The 17,518-nt window shown below is 43.8% G+C and overlaps 1 protein-coding gene across 1 annotated transcript in view; it reads left to right on the top strand.

The window, feature by feature from the left end:
• The window catches only part of Gpc4 (glypican 4), a 108,306-nt gene extending 91,179 nt beyond the window's left edge, over window positions 1-17,127 (top strand). Inside the window, exons 4-9 of the mRNA XM_005358455.2 lie at window positions 7,596-7,761; window positions 13,234-13,364; window positions 13,457-13,603; window positions 15,457-15,593; window positions 16,148-16,323; window positions 16,416-17,127. Coding sequence (XP_005358512.1) covers window positions 7,596-7,761; window positions 13,234-13,364; window positions 13,457-13,603; window positions 15,457-15,593; window positions 16,148-16,323; window positions 16,416-16,618 — 960 coding nt within the window. The 3' untranslated portion in view covers window positions 16,619-17,127. The remainder of the gene's footprint in view (window positions 1-7,595; window positions 7,762-13,233; window positions 13,365-13,456; window positions 13,604-15,456; window positions 15,594-16,147; window positions 16,324-16,415) is intronic.
• The last annotated feature ends 391 nt before the right edge of the window (window positions 17,128-17,518 follow it).

Below are 17,518 nucleotides of genomic sequence, written 5' to 3'. Positions count from 1 at the left end.
TTTCAAAATCTCCTTATCCGATCAGTAGTGAGAGAAAGTCGCATCTTCTTGGTATGTGTACTGAACTGAGAAGGACTTAGGAAACTGCTGACCAAACTCATCACATCCCACGGCAAGTGTGGGCTCCCTAGCTCCTTCTCTTACCAGAATTTGGTGAAATATTTCCTGTTGTTTTTATCGGGTGCTTATGTTACCAGGCAACAGATGAAAAGCTAGACCTTTTCTGTTTGTTTGGTGTGAGTGGCTGTGTGAAGAAAAAAAAAAGCAGGCGAGTTGGGAAGCGGAGCGCAGCAACAAATGCATGCTCAGAGCTGGAATAAGCTACAAGGCAATGTGTTTCTAACTTGAGGGCAGCACACTGACTGCCATTGCTGTGTAATGTGGCTGAAGGCCCGCTCTGGATTTCTGAAATGAAATCCAGGCCGTGGGAAGAGCTCCATTCTAGCATTTTTCTTTTTGCAGACTGCTCACTGGAGGTTTTAATGTGGTGCTTGGAAAATGCGGGTTATTTGGTAGAAAGGCTTTAAAAAATAGGCTTTCCAAGGGGACTTTTCTATAAAGGCTTTTTATAGCAGATATGGCATACAGATGTCATAATACATGTATATACTCGGGAAGGCTGAGAGGAGGGGGATTACTGCTGTACCCCCTCCCCTTCCTCCTCCTTTTCCTCTTCTTCCATCTCTTTCCCCATCCTTTTCAGCTCTAAAGATGGAACCCAGGACGTCACTACCCCCAAGCTACACACCCACTTTACAATGGATACTTTTTTCCTCACATCATGCCTCCTGATCCCACCTAACTCCCCACCCCCGCCCAGAATAAAACAAAATAAAATTTAAGAGAAAAAAGGGGGAAAGGGAGAAAGGGAAAATCTCACAAAAGCTGCAGCATGACAGAGTGAGTCATTGATTTTTTACATGTAGGCGTTCATTGCAAAGACTCACTGGTCTCTGGTACACCATTGACATTGTTGGGCCCTCACTGAGACTCTGTTACTACCCTGTGTCATGGACATTCTACAGCCCTGAATCTACAGGGCCAGCTCCCCCACTTTGGAGCTCATCACAGATGGGGTGAGTGTTCGGCTGGGCCATCACACCTACATCTTCAGGGTCAGTAAGGTGTAGGGGCTGCTCTCCTGCTCTTTGGGACCTCAGGGCCAGTTCTCCCAACTGCCTCTGGTATTGGTGGGTGGAGTGGAGGGGGGCATCTCTTGTCCATGCCGCCACTGATGGATGAGTAATGGGGATAGCTCTCCCATGCTCACGTCAGGGCTGACTCACCCACACCTCCGCCGACAGGGTTGTCTCTTTCCTGCTGCCCAGGTGAAGGGCAGGGTCTGCTCTCCACAATGGGTACTTTGAAAAGAAGTCAAAAAGTAATTCAATGTCTTCCCCAGTGACCCTTACTATGGTAAATTGCCTAATACTGAAAAAAATCATTGGTCAGTTGTGAAGGATTTTAAGAGTCTTAGAAATTGGATATTCGTGTATTGGGATTATGGGTCAATTGTTCAAATTGATTTTGGTCTTTGAATTAATACAGAAATATTCAGTCCAGAAGCTAAAGTGGACACATGTTCTCACCCCTCCATAAATAATGTCAGCCCCTTCTATCTTCTCTAAGCCCTGTCCGTTCTTTTCTCCAGGAATTTATTATCTCTGCTACATTTAGCTGCAGTTCTTTGAAAATTTCAGAACTTGGGTAAAATGTGAGTTGTTTGCCCAATTTGTTTGGTTAAAGGGGGGCTTTTGTGGTACTAGGGATGAAACCCAGAGCCTGTGCATGCTAGGCAAGTGTTCTATCACTCAGCTGCACCCCCCAGTCAAGGGAAGTCCTCTCGACCATGTCCACTGGTGTTTTCTTGAGCCTTTGAACTCTTTGTGAGCAGGGCTGGTGAGTAATACCCTGTAATTATATCTTCTTTCTCCTCCCTATAGCAACTGAACAGTTTTAAGGCATGGTGCTGGCACTCAGTAAGGCATTATTATTTCATTAAACAATATGTCCTCTCCTCCAAGTATCTAGTATGCATTGCTCCATGTAGTCGTGTCCTAAATTGCCCTCATATGTAAAACCTGATTCATTTCGCCAGTAAACATGAAATACTGCACCCTATCGTTAGGAAGTCTTGAGCCCTGTAGTGTGTTGGCTGAGTGTGCAGATAGTGTGGGAGGTCTAGGAGCCCCTGTGTTGCCCTCAAGTTTCCTATAGGCTATGATTCCAAAGAAGCCGTGTAGATAGATATTCACCACAGCACCTGGGGCATAGCACTTTCCTGGCATGTGTGAGACCTAGATTTGATCTTCATCACTGAAAAGAACATTAGACATCAAAGAAGTTAACTACGTGTGCTCTAGAACCAGACTACCTGGGTCCAAAGCTCAGCTTTCAGCTCTTGACGTTTCAGCTCTGACCTGAAGACCTTGTGTGAATCCCTGAATATTTCTTGACCCCCTTCTACTTCACTTCTGAGATCAGCTATTAGTGCTCGCTTCACACAATTGTTTTGAGGGTTAAATGAGTTACTACATGTCGTAAGGCCCTTAAATAAGAACCTGGCATACCTTAAGTATTCCATAAATGAATCCTATGAATCAATAAAACCCATCAAAAGTCATGTGTGGTTAAATTGGTCATGAAACAAAATATTTTTTCTTCAATCTAGAATTCAAGACCCTCTTTAGCTCGAGAGATAACTCACTTAATATGTGCTTATCCTAGTCTTATAAGCCTGATGATCTGAGTTTGATAAACCCACATTAAAAATGCAAGGTATAGCCGGGCGGTGGTGGCGCACGTCTTTAATCCCAGCACTCGGGAGGCAGAGGCAGGCGGATCTCTGTGAGTTCGAGGCCAGCCTGATCTACAAGAGCTAGTTCCAAGACAGGGTCCAAAACTACAGACAAACCCTGTCTCGAAAAACCTAAATAAATAAATAAATAACTTATTATATATAAAACAAGGTGTGGCAATATAGGCTTAGAACCCCAGCTCTGGGGATAGGGAGACATATGCATTCCTGGAGATTGATGGCCTGCCAGCCTAGCCAGTTAGTGAACTGCAGGCCGGTGGGAGCCCGGTATCTTAACAATACAGTAACATCAATAAACGAGGTGGGTAGCTCCTGAAGAAGTCAAGGTTGATTTCTGGCCTCCACATGTGTGGTTGCATGTGCACACATACTACATGTGTTCTCATTCTCTCTCTCTCTCTCTCTCTCTCTCTCTCTCTCTCTCTCTCTCTCTCTCTCTCTCTCTCTCTCTCTCACAAACTCTTCCTTCAATGCCTCTTCAACCATTTTCACTAGTCAAACTCATTGCTCAGACCCAGACAAGCCCTCACTCTATTTTACACACACACACACACACACACACACACACACACACACACACACACAACTGTAAAAGCTAGATAAGTGTGTTCTCTCTGAGTGCTTTAAATCATTCTTTTTGTTCAAAGGTGGGGTAGAAGGGGAAGGTACATATAGTTTTCCTCTTCTGTCTTCATAAACTTTTGAGAAATAACTATATCCCTAAGATAAGTCTAAAACTTGTGACCTTTATTTGAAATACAATCATAAAGCTCCGCCCCGTTCTTATCTCAGCACTAAGTATTCTGGGAGTGATTAACATCTGGATTCAGCAGACCCTACTGAATAAAAGAAAAATAACAGCTGTTAGTCAAGACATGTGCACCAAAATGACCATTGGCTTGAACATTTTAAGTGGTATGCTGTACCATAGAGGATAAATACGTAACTGGAGATTAAAGGAAGACCTTGGAGTATATTGCTCTTTTAATTATTCCCCATGTGGCATGAGCTGCTACATGCTTTTGGAACTTCTAAAGTAAATCTACTTCAGTATGTAAGTTGTAGAGAGATTGAAGGCAGCAGTTGACTTCGATGGTCACCAGAGAATACAATGTAAGTGGATTGGATTTTATCTTTTCAAAAAGATCCTAGGGCTGGCTGTGGTGGCACACAGCTTTAATCCCAAAACAAAATATGACTTTATGCACTGTATGTTTGTTTATGGGGTGAGAAAGATCTAACCTTTCATTCCTACCCAAGAGTATAGTGGTATCATTGGAAACTTGCGGAGGAGCATCCTACAGTGACAGACAGCGAGAACCGTCACTGGATCAACAGAGCATCGATCTTTTGCCAAAGGCTCCAGAAGAGAATTTCAAATGCACCGTGATGCACTCACTATTACTTGGGATTTTCTTCCCTGTGTTGATTGGTACTCCTTCGGCTCTTTACCAGTCTATTGTGCCTTTTTATTAAGAAGTCCAGTGTAGCTCCAAAAGAGAAAGCCATTGGGTTTAGCCCCAAAGGGTAGTGATGTTGCAGAGTGAAGAGCCTGTTCTTGTTACACGGGATCTACCATCCAGGCGTGGACAGGTTGGTGAAGTTGGGGCTCAAAGCCTGGAATGCTAGTTTATCGAAATGTCTTCTAGAAGCGGGAGGTGCCATGGGGGCGGGGGGACTCCTACTTCTTTAGGTTTCCTGGCTGTTACAGAAACTCCTCCCTTTATATAAGGCTCTCATCCAGCAAATGGCATTTGCTTCCCAGATTCAGAATTCCCCTCTGCTGAAGTATTGCATCGTGGTCTTGATTTATGGCTGAAAAGAGAAAGAACACTTTTTTTCTCTTGCTTCAGTGTTTAACGTGTTCTTTTGTCCCAGCTTTCTTATAATTTCTCCATCTCTCTTCACAGTTGTAGTATTATTTAGTGTTCCCATAGCCAAGTGATTGCTTTTAGTAGTTATACAGTAGATCACACGTACAGCGTGAGCTAGTCCTTAGCCAAAAAAAAAAAAAAAGAAATGGAAAACTGTTTCCATACCCATACTCTTTCTTTAATGAAACTCCACTGTGTCATGTGATTTCATCTGCTGTCTGATTTTTTTTTTTGAGATAGGGTTTCTCTGTAGCTTTGGAGCCTGTCCTGGAACCAGCTCTTGTAGACCAAGCTGGCTTAGAACTCACAGAGATCTGCCTGCCTCTGCCTCCCGAGTACTGGGATTAAAGGTGCGCGCCACCACCACCTGGCTTGCTCTCTGATTTTAAGCTGGAGACTACATCAGACTCATTTAGGGGAGGGCATCACAAGGTCCCCTGCATTAATGATTTGACATGCAGCTGAACTTGCCATGTAACTGTAATATAGTGTTTCCTAGAGTTAACTTCCCCACATCATGAAAGTAAATAATAGAACAAGTGCTTTGGGAAATGCTCTTTGAATCAACTGATCTTTACCTGAATATTTTGTTTACTTCCTAAAGGTCTGTTCTACCTTGGGATTTTCCTTTGTGTTCTGTAGAGCAGGTTTCATATTCTAATACAGCAAACTAACGTCACGATCCCAGACACGTGTTAAATGCTGAGTATCCACATTGACAGTTTAGCTTTCTACACGTACTCCACCAGGACACTGCTAGTTGAATAATGTTCAACATACCAAGTACTATTCTGGAATTCTCCTTTCCTTCCCCTCCACCTGCCTCTCTCTCCTCTCCGCCTTCTTTCCATTCTCTCTCATTAGCAGGGCCTCACCCCTTTCTCTGGGCTGACTTACTTGCTGTCCTTCTGCCTCAGTGTCCTACGTCTGCCATTTGAGGCATGCTCTAACACATCTAGCTGTATTGTGGGTTTTTTTTATAAGTCATTTACATAACCTGTGTATCTCCTAAGATCCGGCCATTTAGCAGCCTCTCTAATGTGGACTGGAACTAAAAACAAAGAAGAAAATCAGCACGGCCTAAGAATAGAATTGCCTATCTTCTGTTTAGGATGACAGGAAGCGGTGACACATCTGGGAAATCCTAGGGACACGGTGTCTGATAAGTGCAGTACTGGAATCAAATGCGGCAAGGTGGCTGTCAGCAGGTTGTTTAATCTCTGCCTACAGTTTGCTTATCTCTCCAATGTGAGAGCAGCGGCGCTTGTGTTGGGCTAGGCCCCTTCCAGTGCTGACTTCTTTGATCCTGTGACTTGGGCTCCCTTCCTCCTTGAGGCTGCTTGTTCCTCTGTAAAATGAGAGGTGAATGAGTATCAAAGTCCCAACAAGGTGTGACTCCAAAGGAATGAACTTTTAGCTATCCAGAAAATCTAGTTATCCAGAGAGGCCATTCCTTAAGGATATTGGTTAGCCAGAACTTTACTGTACATTCATACACAGTTAAAGAGACTAATTTAATGCTTAGGAAAACATTTGGGAATGGTTAAAACTGTGGAAAAGTCCTAACTCTTTGTAGAGAATGTTGACTGTAGTGTATACAGTTACCATCTTGTTGTTGCACGCTTTTCCCCTTTTATGCTGGCATTCTGTTGGGAATAAGCCAAAGAAGGGTGTGTGTGTGTGTGTGTGTGTGTGTGTGTGTGTGTACCCACATTCACCAGATAGACAGCACCATCCTGTTCCTGTTCCTAAGGGCACTGTTGATAAGTGATATCCAAAGCAACACACCAGAGCAGGTGACATCCATTGCCAGCCACCCTGCATCCCAGTATTTGCTCCCTGCTGTAGTATTGGCTTCTAAAAGCCTATGCTTGAGGAACTAGTTGCTGATGAGAGTGAAGAATGCACCAATCCTCTGATAAAGGCTCCAAAATAGGAGAAGAGGGCAGAGAGAGTAATCCAGGAACTTGGAGTTAGCCGCCAGCATATGACACCTAGCTGGGATCCTTTCTTACCATTGATGGAAATGAAGAATGGGATGGAATTGGCTCTTTCATGGTCCTAAACAGTTTCATCCGACCCAACAAGAAGGATGACAGTAAATGCTGTTTCTCTTAGAGGGTGGCTAGCCTAGTCTGATTTGAGTAGTGATTTTATCTTTGCTGTTTGACTCCTATAGTCTCCCGGTTTCTGCTCAGTGTCCAGCCCTTCTAAATTCTGGCCACATCCACACACTCCTATGCCACATTAACTGTCCTAGATTCTTCCACCTTCTGCTAAGAAAATACAGGCGCGCCATTCCATTGACGTCCCTGAGATGATCTTCATTTACCTCTCCACTGAAATCCAATAACTTTCTCATAACTTAGCAGAAGCCTTATCACTTTGATTATGTGTCACAAGAGCACTCCACACTTGAAACCCTGCAGTGTTTAAAGGTACTCATCTTGCCCTATAGAATGCATGATCTTCACCTTCTGAATGGCTTTTCGATGTTGAACAAAGTATATATGAAGTATCCTTGGGAAAGATACTTGGAGGTTAACGTGCAAAGGGCAGTCTTGGACTCAGTATTTGAATACAAGTTGTACCTATGTCTCAGTCTGGTACTGAAAGCAGGGATTGCAGCACGGTCTTGAGGTCTACCATCAGCAGCGCTAAACGAAGAAAGACCAGAACTTACATTGACCTCACTCACCCCACCCCTAACTCAGCTTTCTGGCACCTGTCTTCCACTTGTCCAATTCTTACTCTAATCCACTTCCACTGGAGTCCAGCCTCCTAATGGAGAACACTCTTAACTCATCCCGAAGTTCCCGGATGATCCTCCAATGTCAGTTGTGGCTCCTTTAACCCAACTGTGGCTTTCTTTTTTTTTTTTTTTTGGTCTTGTCACACATTAGGTGAACCCCACAGCCCAGTGCACGGAAGCGCTGCTGAAGATGATCTACTGTCCCCACTGCCGGGGCCTGGTGTCTGTGAAGCCCTGTTTCAACTACTGCTCTAACATCATGAGAGGCTGTTTGGCCAACCAAGGAGACCTCGATTTTGAGTGGAACAATTTCATAGGTGAGCAAGCCATTGATGTATTTGTTTTACTAGCCATGACTCCACTTCTTGCCACAAGGACTGTTGTAATTGCCAGCTCTGAGATTTTTCCTTTCGTTTTAATGGGAAATGTTTGGCAGAGTTCTGGCTGTGCTGCGCTCAGTACTTTGAGGTAGTAAAAGCAGCACTGCCAGTCAGTGTTCTCTTGAACTACTGGTGGCATTGCAGAAGACAGTTAGATGCACCGGCTTTGAATGCAGCAGGGGGTATCTTTTTGATATTTCCTGTGAAATTCTCAGGTTTAGCACTCATCCTAGGTCTGTTCATGTTCACTCTGATGTACAGTCTTCACAGAGCTATGAAAGGAGCTTTGAAGATTCTCTCTTGGGCTGGGCAGGTGGTCCGTTGGTAAAGTGCTTGTTTTGCTAGAACAAGGGCCTATGTTTGATCTCCACAATCAGAAAAAAAAGCTAGGTGTGGTGGAGCACTGGTAATCCTAGGGCTTGGGAGGTAGAGACAATCAGCCTAACACAAGTTCTGTGCTCCAGGCCAGTGAGAGACCCTTTATCAAAAAATAAAAATTAAGGTGACAGTACCATTCTTAGGGATCCTGATGTTAGCCTCTGGCACAAGCCCTGCCTCTACACACAACCTCCCCCCAACACTATAGTCTTTCTTTTACATGTCACCCAAATCTTTGGCAAACTGACCAGATGCCCATTTCACCATCAGATCTGAAGAACTCTGATGTGGAAAATTACAGGATTTGTTTTCGTAGGGACTTCGCCATGGTAGAGTCCTCTTATGAGAGTGGATGGAGTCTTTCTCTGATTATTTAGTAAGTAGGACTGTTGAGTCTGTTGATTTCTGCCAATTAGAAAGCCATTACTAGAACCCAGACAGCACTGCAAACCGTCTAGGTTCTGAGAAGGCCAGTTATGATTTCGGGGAAAAACATTAGCTTGATTTAAAGAGCCTGCAGCCATCTACATTAGTGCCCATTGTGCACGCCACTCCCGAAACCTCCCTGGCCGCTATTGAGGTCACAAAGGCCAGCATTGGTGGAACAGTACATACATGCTTCAAGAGTACCAGTTCTTTCTCATCCCCCCAATCACATTTGCAGAATTGCACATTGAAATGTCTTTAGAGGAAGCAAGCTTTTCCTAAGTCTTCCATATCATCGCAGCGTGCATGTAATTTGCTGGCTCGGTTTTGCTTTATTTTGTTTGTTGAAGGTTTAAATTTTTTTGGAGTAGAGGAAATTGGAGTAAGAAGATACATTTTAGACTGAGCGAGAGTGAATTGCCATATTAAGTCTGGTTGAAAGTGCATCAATAAATTGGGTCCCATCAATTCTTAAACACAGAGACTGGGAGAAAAAGATGTAAACATTACACTCTGAAGCATAATTGTGGCCTAGATAGCTCAAAGCTGTGGGAACCCTGGGAAACAAATCTTTTACATACAGAAAAATAGAATCTCATGAAAGGGGAAACATAAACACAAATGGTGTGGCATGCCCGGAATGAAACCAGGGGAGAAATGAAAAATGGCCTATGGAAATAAAGACTATGGTATCGCCCTATCTCACTAAGGTCATCCTCTTCCTCCCTACCCCAATTATACCCTCCCCATAGCCAGTTGTGGAGTTTGTGATTCATTTACTTTTTCTTCTTAAATTGCGGTTTTGGGTTGGTTGTCGTTTTTCTTCTTTCTTACATGTAGCCCACACTGGCCTCCAACTCACGCTCCTAATGGGTGAAATTGCAGGTGTACTGTCTCACAGGTAGCTAAACTTAGTTCTTAAAGAAAGACAGTGGGGCTTCCTAGCTTTTGAACATAATAGGCTTTTCTCTGGGGCAAGCATGCCATACGAAAAGCTTTGGGTGACAGTGAGTTTTACTTTTTTACCCAGGCACCCTGAGGGCAGTGCAGGGACAATTCCACCTTACGTTCTGGTATTGCAGCCTGTCCAGCAGCAGCCACTACCAAGGCCCAATCACAGCCTTGTACCAAAGGCCAAATTCCTGCCAATTTTGTCTGCGACCCTCCAGATCCTCAGTATATCAAAACCATACTCGGACTGGCCTGATTAATCTTCAGCCTTCAACTGTTGCTGCGCTTCTTATAGTGTATTTTTAAAATTACATGTGCTATCTGTGAAGAAACAGAATTAAACCCAAGTGAAAATGGATAGGATTTTGGAATTGATTTTTCTGCAGCTATTTTAAATGATGCTCTTGGAGTGACGTAATATGCAGTTGTATGTCAGCATCATTTTTAATGGAGACACTACCCTTTATTTCTAATGAAGCTGATAGAAAAGGCCAGGCTTAATAGACATGTTAATCTCCTGTTCTTTTTCATGGATTTTTTTCACAAGGGTTTAATTAATCTCCACGGTTGTAGAATTCAGTCCCAATTACATGCCTGTGCTGTAAATATTCATATTCTCTCTCTCGCTGGAATTTTTCTTTGCTGTGTAAATGACTGTGCAGTTACTGAGTAGTCAAAGATTTGTTTCATCCCTTTGAAAGTCACATCTTGGGGTTAAGTTGGGAAACTGCCTTCAGCTCTTCAGTCAGGTTGGGAGGCTAAAGATGTGGGTTTCTGATTATTTATTGGAGACACAATGAAAAAGTAATCACTTTCCCTAGTGAGAACGGAATACTTTTTCAACACTGTTTTTTATGAGCATACATTAATTATATATAATAATGGGTTTCATATGATATTTTCATCCATGCATATAATATATTTGATCAGACTCATCGCCATTACCCTTACTTGTCTCCTCCCACTCCTGCTGATTCCCAAGAAAGGGATGCTTTTCTGGGTGAGTTGGGAGGGGCCCCTTAAAACCAGTGTGTTGAGCTGGTCCTGTGGTTGGACCAGACTCGAGACTCTGTTCTCAAAACGAGCAGGCATTTTCCAAATCAGCCTTGTTGCTGGGTTCTCCGTGTTTCCGCAACGGCATCTGCCTATCGCCACAAGTCCTAAGTGCTCAAGTCTTGTCAGCTTTCCTCAGGACTGGTCTAACTTTGGGTCCAAATATGGGAAACCCCTTTGGAAACTCAACCTTTAAAAAATGTCTGCCTTTCCACTACCACCAAAAGAAGCTGGTTTTCAGAGAATCATAAATTCTTCACGTGCTGTGTCTCTCTTAGCATTCAATTGACTCAGAGCCAACCCTGTTAATGTCACGTGTTGCTGCCCATGGGAATTTAGTATTGGAATTGCTGACGGGGACACCAGCCAGTTCCTGGCAGAGGCAGGAACAAGTATGATATCCCATGCATATGAGAATTGTGGCCTCTGTCAACCACAAGGAAAATAAAATACCAAACCAGCCGTCTTTGGTATTTCTTTGGGGGACTAGTGGCGGCTGTCGAAGGGGCGGTGGCTAGCCAGTCCTGACTTCCTGCAGGGTTCCAGGCAGCTTTGGCTTTGGTCTGTGAGCCACAGGCAGAATAGATCCTCAGTCGCATTCTTCAGCTATGCGACACGCAACGCCATGGCACCGGCCCCAACAAAGGCCTGGGTTCCTCTCCATTCCCAGGCCCTTGTGTATGGCCAGTGGCCCTGAGTTTACAAAGACGCCAAACAGCCAGAAGAATTGGGGTTTATGTTTCCTTTCAGGCTTTCACAAACACATTAGGGATCGATTTGGCCTGCCTTTCCTCACCACTAGGGGAATAAATAGGTAGAAAATTCACCCCGCCCCCCTTCGAAACCTCTGCAGTTGGGAAGTTTGTTATTTATTCATAATATTTTGATTTGGTACTCACGATTTCTTGGCTTGTGAAGGAATGTGCCTTCTGTATGTGGTGGTCCCTTTGCTTTGACAGTGACAAACACGTTTACGCTGTGCTCCGCTTGTTTGCAAATTCGCCTTTCTCTAGCACATCAAAAGCATTTTTCCCCCTCTCTCCTCTAGTACAATGGCATATTCATGCTTTCAGCCTTTACTTAAAGGTTAGAGACATCATTTTATTGGTGCTTACTTACTGCGATTACTCTAAAGCATCACACTGCACAGGAATCTGTTCATGGTTGGCGGCTTCACACTTTCTAAAGTGGTATGTAGTACTTGTTCTAGATTGAAAGTGAAAAGTTGATAACCAACTTTGATTTCATTTTTAGGATGATGCTTAAAGCCTTTTCCCACTAGAAAGCTTAGGTAGAAGCTCAGCTGGGGTAGCAGCTGAAAGAGAAACCCGGCCTTCTGAAAAGGGACACTCTTGTTCTTGACATTGAAGTACCTATAGGAGTAGACAGTGGGGATCTAACTTATGGAGTATAAAGGAGAAAACACCATTTAAAGCTTAACTATTGAAACCTAGCTGCTAAGAACGCGCATCATGCCTCCAGAGGACCCAAGTTGGTTCCCATCACTCAGGGCAGGTGCCTCACGATCACTTGTAACACCAACTCCAGGGTATCAACCAACTGTGGCTTCACAGGCACCCACTCCCACTAGCACATGCCCACAGACAGACAGACACAAACGCACATACACATACACACAGCAATAAAAAATAGTTTTTCAAAAGTTTACTATGTGTCAATAATTAACCCATCTCCTTTTCCCCCGTTTGGGGGGGGGGTCATTTCCAAAAGTTCTTCTAATTTTGTACAAGTTATTAGACAAAGATACCAAATCATAATCCCCAAAAGCACATATGGGAAACAAATAACAGCTTGCTTTCTCTAAGGAATCCAGCACTTGCTAGGAAATGACAGGGACCTCCAAAGTCTACAAGTGACTTCCAGGTATCGGTGAAATGGGCAATGTTTGTGCATTGTGTTTTGTCTCGTGATTTCACCGGTATCGCCCAAACCATGCATATTACTACTAAATCAGCTGAGGCCCTCACGTTTGAAAATGGGGTTATCTTAACCCCAAAGTGGCACGCCTCAAAGTTTCATCGTTTGAAGACATTCAGATTCCCAGAACGTTTTCATTTCTATTATGCAACTGTGCACGCGAGGATCTGCAATGTCTCTTTAAAAGAAGTGAAAGAAAAGAATCGGTATGCCAGGATTGTAACTGATTTACGTTTTCAACTCTCGTCAATGGAACCTGAAAGGAAAAGATGCCAGGGAAGTGTCTGGGAGAACAGGCATGTTCCTCTGTCCCTAGCCAGACTGTCAGCTGGGTGCTGGCTGACATACGGAGGAGTGAGTTAGCCAAAAGATGGGCGATTCCCGATTGAATTTCCTTGCCCCGGAACAAAGCATTCATCTGGCTCCTTCATACTTTAGCGAGCTGCTGAGACATAATGTTTAGATACAATTTGAAATTATAGAAATAGCTAGAAAATAAGAAAAAACTGGGGAAAAAAACTGTGTATTATCTCCTTCCCCCTCCCCCTTCCCCTCTTCCCTCTGAAAAAAAAGCAAAGGCGATAAAACGATCGGGCTGATGGTCAAATCTGAACTAATGATTTTTCTGTCTATGCTGTATTGTCTTTCTCCAATGCTTATTAGACGCTATGCTGATGGTGGCAGAGAGGCTGGAGGGCCCCTTCAACATTGAGTCGGTTATGGATCCTATCGATGTGAAGATTTCTGATGCTATCATGAACATGCAGGATAACAGTGTCCAAGTGTCTCAGAAGGTATTGCAGGCGGGACGCTGGGCAGGACAGCGAGACACGCCCTCTGCTTTGTACACTCTAACATCCCTAATACGAACTCACTTTCCCTGTAGGTTTTCCAAGGCTGTGGGCCTCCGAAGTCTCTCCCGGCTGGCCGAATTTCTCGGTCCATCTCTGAAAGTGCCTTCAGCGCTCGATTCAGGCCTTATCATCCAGAACAACGCCCAACCACAGCCGCTGGCACTAGTTTGGACCGACTGGTGAGTACTTTAGCAGGAATGGGTGTGTTCAAAGGTAACGAACTCCAAACATTTGCTCAAAAAATGAACTTTTAGTTGGAAGGCATACATGTGTGAGTCTTTTAGGTGTTTAACTTTTTAATCTTCTTGTATGTGGACGGCAGTAAATGTGCCTCGTTTTCTGTCTCACAAAGGTCCTATATAGTCAAGGAAGTGGGTTGTGACAAGTTGCATCTCCAGACTTCTCTCCAGTGCCATTGTGAATCTACTGAGCATCTGTTATACCCGTCGCTAGGTTATACACAAGGGGAAGCTCAGGGCAGTAAGAAAGGGCCTCGGACTCCAGAGACCTCAACAAAGGGAGCGAAGCACCAGTCTAAGCTCTTCAGTAAGAGCCAAAATAATCTCACAAGTAAACAACCTAAAATCCCGAGTTGATTTCATGTGATGACATTTAACTTGTTAACGCTGTGCGTGGATTTATTTATTTTTTGACCAATAAGGTAAATAATGCCAATTGCAAACATTTTCACATTATCAGCACCATACCCAAAATACGATCCACCTTGTATTTAAGGAAGCAAAGAAGTTATCTGCCGAAGTCCTTGTTCAGGTAGAAAGGACGTCTTTACCATTGGCTATTCTTTTCTAATCAATCACCTTTTCAAAGGAAATTTCTTCATGCAGCAAAACAACCTTGGTTCAGTTTGTCTTCATTGGGTTTTAATTTTTTTTTTTTTAAAAACCTTCCATGGTGCCTTTTAGTATATAGGATTTTAAAGAGAAGTGGGTTGAGGGCAGAGTGACGTGGTCTAGGCTTATGTAAGGTCGAAGTTGATGATGGTAGGGTAGGAGAAAAATGTAGGCTATAGACAGGTGATACACGGCAATGTCCTATGGCAGTCTGGGAGTCCTCGTGCCGTAGTCGGAGGGAACCCAGAGCAGGAAGCCCGACAGGACACAGACGTGAAGAGAAGAATAAAGCCAGTGAAGTTTGCCTGTGTGCTGGATGCTTGATTCAGACCAGGAAAGCCTGGGGTGGAAAGACTGTGTTACAGGCTGGGATGGCAGTTACAGGAGGAAGTAAAATAGACAGTGGATCCAGGATCCAGGCACCTCCTTTAGAGTTTGCACTTGAACTATTAATTCCTCTGAGTGACTGTTTATTTCTTGGTATTTTCCTTCGGGCTGAACTTGAAACACTGAGTTGCATATAATCTAGAAATGATCAAAAGGCACATCCATAAAGAGGTTGGGGTTGGCTTAGATTTTAAGATGGATTTAGGTCAACATTATGTTCTTGCGTTTTTTTTTATTGCTGTTTTATTTCATGTGTATGGACGTTTTGCTTGCATCTCTGTGTATGTGTGTACCACTTGGATTCCTGGTTAAGTGTACAGTTCATAAAAGGGCATCAGATCTTCTGAAACTGAAGTTATAGATAGCTGTGAGCTAGCAAGTGTCTACTAAGAATAAACCCTTGTCCTCTGCAAGAAGAGCAAATGCTCGTAACTACTGAGCCATCTCTTCAGCCCCACTGTTTGTTGAGAAAGTGTATATAATATGTTTTGATCATATTTATCTCCATTACCCTTTCTTGTCTTCCTCCAAAGTAGTCAACCTTCTACTTAATATGATGTGTGTGTGTGTGTGTGTGTGTGTGTGTGTGTGTGTGTGTGTGAGAGAGAGAGAGAGAGAGAGAGAGAGAGAGACAGACAGACAGACAGACAGACAGACAGACAGACAATGAGTTTACTTCAGGGTCGTGTACAGAGGCAAGGGCGAGTGTTATTTGCAGCCTACCGAGTGCTGGGATCATACATTGTAGTTTTGCATTTGTACATAGGTGAGCTGTTTTTCATTTTCTTCCTTAGGTTACTGATGTCAAGGAAAAACTGAAACAGGCTAAGAAGTTCTGGTCCTCTCTCCCAACCACTGTTTGCAACGACGAGAGGATGGCGGCAGGGAATGGCAATGAGGATGACTGCTGGAACGGCAAGGGCAAAAGCAGGTCAGTCTCCCCCGAGGGAAAGAGCAGCTTCTTCACTGTGATCTAAGTGAAGCAGTTCACTGTGGCTAATGATGCCACAGAAAGTTTCTAGGTGCCCTTAGGCATGGGCTTTGGCATTTGGGTGTTCTAAAAGGCACCCAGATACTTACAAAGGACTGGACTTGGCAGTAGTTCTACCCCGGTGCTAAGGACTGTTAAAAACATTCAGCGCCCGTGGCCCTTGGCTCAGGGTCCTGGCCTTCTAAAAGCACCACTTCTCAAAAGGTCACATTCTCTTTGATGAGTCCATGTATCCCACCCTGGGACACTCTGTGATGGAGATAAGCACCCATTCAGAGGGTGTTTTTCTTTGCCAGAACAATCGCCCCAAAAGAGGTCACAGTCAGATCACAGAAACTACACAGTCCCGAGAGGGAGAAGGAACAATTCGAGTTGATTGCAAATGGAAGAACGTCTACTCCACTATGCTGGGTGGAGATGCTAACATTCAGCAAATCTTTGCTCGCCTACATTTACTTACTGGTCATTTCAATGGAATCATGTCGTACTTTCAGGTACCTGTTTGCAGTGACCGGAAATGGATTGGCCAACCAGGGCAACAACCCCGAAGTCCAGGTCGACACCACCAAACAAGACATGCTGATCCTTCGTCAAATCATGGCCCTTCGGGTTATGACCAATAAGATGAAGAATGCTTACAACGGCAATGACGTGGACTTCTTTGATATCAGTAAGCGTTGGTGATTTTGACGTGTGGGGTTTGTTCTTTTCTGACCTGATGAGACGACGTGCCCTGAAATCTCTGTTCTCTTTTCAATGTAGGTGATGAAAGTAGCGGAGAAGGAAGCGGAAGTGGCTGCGAATATCAGCAGTGTCCTTCCGAGTTTGAGTACAATGCCACCGACCATTCTGGGAAGAGTGCCAACGAGAAGGCCAACAGTGCCGGCACCCATGCCGAGGCAAAGCCCTACCTCCTCACTGCCCTCTGCCTCTTGTTCTTCGCTGTGCAGAGAGAGTGGAGATAATTGTCAAACCCTGAGTAAAAGTGTTCATCATCAGAGAGTTCAAAGGCACCAGTTCTCACTTTTTTTTTTTTTTTACCATCCTAGTGACTTTGCTTTTTAAATGAATGGACAGACAGCAGCTGTACAGTTTTTACGATGTGGCCACTGGTTTGAGCAGTGTTGACTTTGTTTTCTCATTCATTTGGAGGGGACAGCAGGGACTCCTGCATTTTAAGTTTGTTCTGCTCCTTCAGAAATCGTGTTCAATGTGGCTAACAGTGTAGGTACAGAACCTGTAGTTAGTTGTGCATTTGTGATTTAGCACTCTTGTTTTGTTTTGTTTTGTTTTGTTTTTCGCTCATTTTATTTGTGGGGCTTTTCTTTTTGAATTATGATCTCACCTTGTTTCTCCCAAGAAAACCAGGCTCCTTTCTTGGCATGTAACATGTACGTATTTCTGAAATATTAAATAGCTGTACAGAAGCAGGTTTATTTATCATGCTATCTTATTAAAGGAAAAAGCCCAACAAGCCGTAAAATTTCCATTTATCCCTCTTATTTGAACTGCCTTGTCTGGAGAAGTGGAGGCAACTTGGAGGCTTCTTTTTTCTGTTTGTATTCAATTAGGACAGAATGTGGAGCCACAAACAGGCTTCTGAGCCACTGGTCAAACTGCATTCAAACACCAGTCTAAGAAGACAGTTAGACCCCACTCAGAACTGGGTGCTGGAAGAGACCCATTTGGATTGAGTGGAATCTTGAATTCTTGAATCCACCCATACTCAAAGTGTACCCGATCCTGGAAAATAAAGATTCTTGATGTAGGTGCCCTTGAAAGATGAAAGGCACTCAGGGTACCCCACTTATCCCATGTACACTCTTGGACTTGGGGGGTATATATTAAAAACCAGGCAGCTTAGG

The sequence above is a fragment of the Microtus ochrogaster genome, chromosome X (genome assembly GCF_000317375.1).
Source record: "Microtus ochrogaster isolate Prairie Vole_2 chromosome X, MicOch1.0, whole genome shotgun sequence".
NCBI classification, from domain to species: domain Eukaryota; kingdom Metazoa; phylum Chordata; class Mammalia; order Rodentia; family Cricetidae; genus Microtus; species Microtus ochrogaster.
Note: the sequence above shows the minus strand (reverse complement) of the source record. Positions and strands in the feature narration are given on the sequence as shown.